We start from the raw sequence: 6124 nt of genomic DNA, 5'->3' as shown, positions 1-6124 counted from the left end.
CAGAGCAAAGACTAGAATGCTTAAGAACCTGTCATGCTAAACTTGTCATTAAGACCATAAAGAATTATAAACAAGTGGAATGACTACAGATTAGCTCTACTTCCTTTAGACCCCTAGCTGTAGGCTTGAATACTGTAGACCCACCAACAAGCCAGCTCCAAGTGGAAAGACATAAGCTTTCTTCCATTTAGACATTGGTTTGTATACTAAGGATCATTTCTTAACTTATGTTTCAGTTGAAAGAATATTCCCAGAAGGCTGTGGAAATTCTCCGAACCCAAAACCATATTCTTACTAATCATCCCAACTCCAACATCTACAAGTAAGTTTGTCTAGCTTTCTCCCCTTGGGAGAGCTAAGGCACCAGTTAATCTGAAGACGTACCTGAGTTTCTACTATATTCTAGGAGGTGAAAGAATTGGTGGGCAGAGCTTAAAACAACGTTTAGAATCCCTTAAGACCTTAGGGGAGATATTAGCCAACACAAAAATAAATGAGATAAGTATATATTCATGTTAATAACAATGAGGAAAAAATGTGTTGTGATCATCATTTGGGGTTTGACTAGGCTTACATCTTTTCCTTTATTAAATCTGGTAGTGAGATCTGGAGTTACCTTCTGAAATTTTGGAACTAGTTGTGCTCCTCAAAGAAGGGTTTGCTCCCATATTTCATGTGAACTCTGATGTAGCTAGAAGAACCTCAAAACTATGAAACAGTCTTGGATCACTGGGAAGAAAGAAGTAGTTTTGAAGTTAATGACAATTTATTGCATCACCATCTGAGTCAAATTCTGTATAAAATACTGTGAGTTCGTTGTGCCTGGAATTGAAAGTAATGAAAACAATTATTGTTTTCTTTGGAAAGGTACTCTTTTCTGAATTCCTTTGGGAAGTTCCTTCCTATGATATCCAAACCCTATGAGAAGGAACTTCTCTTTTTCTGTATACCTTTAGTAAGATAGTCTATGAGCAGGGCTATTAATTCAAGACATTGTAATAATTACTGTGAGAAGATCAGCAATCCTAGAAATGAAAATTACCTCACCTTTGGCCTGGTTTCTTTTCTAGCACTTTGTCTGGTTTGGTGGAGTTTGATGGTTATTACCTAGAGAGTGATCCCTGCTTGGTGTGTAACAACCCGGAAGTGCCATTCTGTGTAAGTGATGGGTTCTCTTCTAGGACCTACAAGTCTCTTGATGCAGTATTTGTTGTGTTCTTAGAAAATGAGTAGGTTAATGTTTCGGTTCTGATAAAGAAACGTAAGGAGTAGATATCCAAACTATTGAACACAAACTTGACATGATTCTTATTCATATTATTTCATTTCTGCAATGCTTTATGATTCACAAAAACTTTTCCTTACCATATATAACTTTATGGAATAGGTGAGGCAAACATCCCTCCCCATTTATAGTTAAGGAAACTGAGGTACAGATGTGTCCAAGTTTACACAGCTTTTAAGAGCGTAGATTAGAATCTAGGACTCCTGTCTTCAAGTCTAGTGTTTGTTTCATTATTCCATTATGCCTTTATTGATTTCATAGACTCAACTTATTCATGGAATATTCTTAGGAGACTGAATTTAATAATCTTTTTTTTTTTTTTTTAATTTTAAACCCTTAACTTCTGTGTATTGACTTATAGGTGGAGGATTGGTAAGGGTGGGCAATGGGGGTCAAGTGACTTGCCCAAGGTCACACAGCTGGGAAGTGGCTGAGGCCGGGTTTGAACGTAGGACTTCCTGTCTCTAGGCCTGGCTCTCACTCCACTGAGCTACCCAGCTGCCCCCAATAATCTTTTAATACAATAGAACAATGATGGTTATCCTTCTAATAGCCTCACATTCTCTGTTTTTAGTATATCAAACTGTCATCCATCAAGGTGGATACCCGTTACACCACCACTCAGCAGGTGGTGAAGCTCATTGGTAGCCATACCATCAGCAAAGTGACAGTGAAGATTGGTGACCTGAAGCGGACCAAGATGGTGCGAACCATTAATCTATATTACAACAACCGAACAGTGCAGGCCATCGTGGAGCTGAAAAATAAGTATGAATTTTCAGGTTTGGAAAGGGGTTGGGAGATGTGGTAGGTTTTGAAGGCCCAGTTACAGTTCTGACTTTGATTCCAGGGATCTACACCCTTCTCTTTGTTTGAGCTTTCAGACTGTTTTGGCCAGGGAGTGAGAGCTAGAGGGATGTGCATGGTGTGCTCAGATCTCGAGACAGGGCGTCAAGGGCCAGCATTCTATAAATTCCTATCCCTTGGATGATGTGTCAAGAGTTCTTCCCCTCATTTCCTTTTGACTTTTTGTCTTTTAATGGTAAATGTGAAAACCTGATTGGAAAGGTTAATGATTTGTAGACAGGGCTGGCAAGAGGAGCAACCACTTACTTGGCTGACTTCCTAGAATGAATGAATACCTTTATAGCCAGGAATGATTTTGCTTTTATTTGAGCATTGTAGTTCCTTTGTTTTTGTTTTTAAACCCTTACCTTCTATCTTAGAATCAATACTAATTGGTTCCAAGGCAGAAGGGTGATTCGGGTGAGGCAATTGGTGATAAGTAGTCGATTAGACAAGGGTCACACAGCTAGGAAGTACCTGAGGTCATATTTGAACCCAGGTTTTCCCGTTTCCTAAGCCTGGCTCACTATCTAGCTTAATATAGCCACTTTGCTGCCCAATTGTAGTTCCTTTGAACACCAACAGGAGGTCTTCACACAGAATTTATTCATTATAGATCTCAATGTCTGCTTCATCTTTTCCTATTCTGTCTCATGTCATGTAACACCTAGGCATACCCACCCGCATATGTTTGAATTCAGGGCAGTATAGGGTAAATCAGGAAGAGCAAAACCAAAAGAACAAAAAGGAGAGGTAGTAACTGTATTCACAGAATTGGATCTCCTCCTGATGAGGTGTCAGGCAGGGCTCACATTGTTAACAGTGAGCACAACCTGGAAGATCAGCCAATCTGAGAAGCCTCACAAGGAACCCAGGTTGGTTGAAGGAATTTTGGTACATAGTGACAAAATTCTTTATCCCCACCTAAGTCTGCTCATGTGGAAAGCATGACTTCCACTTCATAAAGGGAAGTGCTGCCATCCTGCATGTGGAGCTACTGAGAATGTCAAGCACAAGGAGGGTATAGGAAAAGGTGGGAACCAGACTGGAAAAAGAGTTTTCCTTGAACTCTGATCCTAAAAGTCAGTATTGGTAGCCTGAAGGCAGAGATTCACAGGTTTTGAAACTATTACTGAATATAGCTGGTGTCATTCTGTTGGGGAATGAGGTGGGGATGACAGAGGGCTTTTTTGTTTTTAAAATGTATATTTTTGATACTGTTTTTTTGGCACTTTGCCTAGATTAAGAGATCCTGTTTTTAGTTTCCTTAAAGTAGCTTAGCTATGGCCCTCTAAAGTGAGTGCCCTAATGGAGGCTTAGATGAATAGAGTTAGTTGGGGGAACAGTTACCATCTTAGTATCATGGAACCTCAGAGGTCATTTGGTCATATCCAATGTATCAGATAGAACTCTTGATGTTTTCAATTTCAGAATCACTTATTTGGGAGGTGTTGTGTTTACTTTAGGATCTGTGAGTGTTCAAGTAGCATTCCTTTTGTTTTCTTGGAAATCAGCCTGTAAATTAGTACAAGGTGTGTTATACACACATACCCCTTGACCATCTCACCTAAGGTAAAACTGTTAGTAACTACCTACTCAATCCTCCCCCTTTAATTACGTAACTTGGAATAATTACCTTTGTAAGATCACTAGAGGTGAGAGGGCTTGGTCTTTTCTGCTACACATATATAACCAAGAACTTCTGTTCCCTAGGCCAGCTCGTTGGCACAAAGCCAAGAAAGTACAGTTGACCCCAGGGCAGACAGAGGTGAAGATTGACCTGCCACTGCCCATTGTGGCCTCTAATCTGATGATTGAGTTTGCAGACTTCTATGAAAACTACCAGGCCTCCACAGAGACCCTGCAATGCCCTCGATGTAGTGCCTCTGTTCCTGCCAATCCTGGGGTCTGTGGCAACTGTGGAGAGAATGTCTACCAGTGTCATAAGTGCAGGTGAGAGAGAGAGAGGAAGAGAAGGGGGGATGGGGAGGAGAGGAAGAGGGAGGTGTGGGGTGGGAAGAGGGAGAAGAAGAGGAAGAGGAGAGAGTGTGTGTGTAGAGGAAAGTGTGGAGCCTGGGTATACCCAGTGATTTGCACTTTTTCCTTAGCATCTGTTCTCAAATCTCATGTTATCATCAGTGGGATTATGGGGACTCTGAATGGGCCCAGTAGAAGACTAAAGTGAAGTACCTCACTGATGTCATATAGAAACAAAGGCCACCATAGCACACTTAAGATCGATACCTTATGAATATTAACATGAAAAACTTCATTTCTACATTATCTAGGTTTTATTGTGTTTTTATTTTGTTAAATATTTCCTAATTATATTTTAATCTGTTTTGGGCAACAGATGTGGAGTATGATGTGATTGACACCTCCAGTATACTCCCATCTCATTCAAATTCAAGGATGTATCAGAGATTTTCCTTGTTGCTAGAGTCATCTTCACCTTCTAATATCCAATGATAATTCATTATAGTATTTAGCACTGAAATTTCAGAAAGTAAATCTGACATGATCCCTGCCCTTGAGGATATCCCTCAAACCTTTGCTGCCCCTTTGATCTAACTACCTTGACTTTCTTCTAGGTCCATTAACTATGATGAGAAGGATCCCTTCCTATGCAATGCCTGTGGCTTCTGTAAATATGCTCGTTTTGATTTCATGCTTTATGCCAAACCCTGCTGTGCTGTGGATCCCATTGAGAATGAAGAAGATCGAAAGAAGGTGAGCAATGATGTCATCTCATTTTACTTTAGATGGAACTGTCGGGGTAAGGGATAATTAGCTTTTTGAGAAGGGAAGAAAAGAAAAGACTTTTAAGGTTTTACATTTTATGGAGTGAAACAGATCAGAATAATGGTTCATTTAGTTTGGCTAAGATTTTTAAAGAATGACTTTTAGTAGCACAAGTGGTATGTCTCAAATAGGAGAAAACTTGAGGTTTAAAAATGCAAAAACTGCATTTGGCCATGCATTATCAGCAGGGGCACCCTTCTGCTTTGTGGGAAGCACGAAACTCTTGGCCTTCACAACTTTGGTTGTAATTATAAAGAATGTATGATTGGATTTTGCACATTATCTAAACTCGAGGCAAGAAGATCAAATAAAGCAGTAGAAAATAGAGAAACTTACCAGGATAATATGGAGATGAAATTTCAGGGAAGTGTAGATAACTATGAATATGACAGCTGAGAAAAGAGTTTATCAGTCTATGATTTCTGAATCATGGATTTATAATCTAGGAATAACAGGCTCCTGGCCAAGTATAAAGTGAACTTAATTAGGATTAGTAAGAATAGGTTTGCCTGGAATCTTGCAAATCTATAATCAAAAAGGAATTTAAACTGAAAAGAAAGGAGCCAGAAGAATAACATCTAAGTGTTGCACTAACTTGGCAACTACAGAAGAGCTGTGATTTAGGAAGAATAACAGGGAAGATAAAAGTTCATAGAAAAAAAAACACAAGAAAGGAACCAGTAATTAAATTCATGGCCTCATGTCTGTATATACATGCAAAAAATATAGGTAGCAACAATGATAAATTTAAACATCATTTTGCAAAGAGGCAAATTTGATCTCAGAAATATCATTAACACTCAGTGGAATGAGACCTATGACTTAAGTAAGGCACTGGAAAGAGATCTGTTCCTTATCTGTAAGCATCAAGATAATGTACAAGAAAGATGAGAGTAATCTTGTATATAATGAAAGAATATGCATATGAAGACATGTAAGACCCAGAGGGTTAGGAAGCCTAGTAGAGAACATTTAGGTGAAGACCAACAGAAGCAGTATATTATCCCTGAGGATACTATGGAGTAGATGGGCAGAAAGGAAGTAGATGACAAATTGGGGGGGGGAAAAAAGATTTTAAGCCTGACTTAGAGGTGGGATATAGTAGTAATTTCAGTTGTCCAGACATCTATTGGAGCTCTCTATTAAAAATAGAGTAGCTAATATGTTTTTTTTTTTTTTTTTTTTTTTTTT

The 6124-nt window shown here is 39.0% G+C and overlaps 1 protein-coding gene across 1 annotated transcript; it reads left to right on the top strand.

The window, feature by feature from the left end:
- Nucleotides 1-236: 236 nt before the first annotated feature.
- On the top strand, nucleotides 237-4932 carry LOC123254588 (E3 ubiquitin-protein ligase UBR4-like; the record flags this gene model as incomplete). The annotated part of the gene is made up of 5 exons (XM_044683576.1): nucleotides 237-322; nucleotides 1071-1158; nucleotides 1860-2053; nucleotides 3845-4084; nucleotides 4723-4932. Coding segments are annotated over 5 exons (804 nt in total), but the record flags the coding sequence as incomplete, so codon positions are not given.
- Between the last annotated feature and the right edge of the window lie 1192 nt (nucleotides 4933-6124).

Source organism: Gracilinanus agilis, unplaced genomic scaffold (assembly GCF_016433145.1).
Source record: "Gracilinanus agilis isolate LMUSP501 unplaced genomic scaffold, AgileGrace unplaced_scaffold25523, whole genome shotgun sequence".
Classification (NCBI taxonomy): domain Eukaryota; kingdom Metazoa; phylum Chordata; class Mammalia; order Didelphimorphia; family Didelphidae; genus Gracilinanus; species Gracilinanus agilis.
Note: the sequence above shows the minus strand (reverse complement) of the source record. Positions and strands in the feature narration are given on the sequence as shown.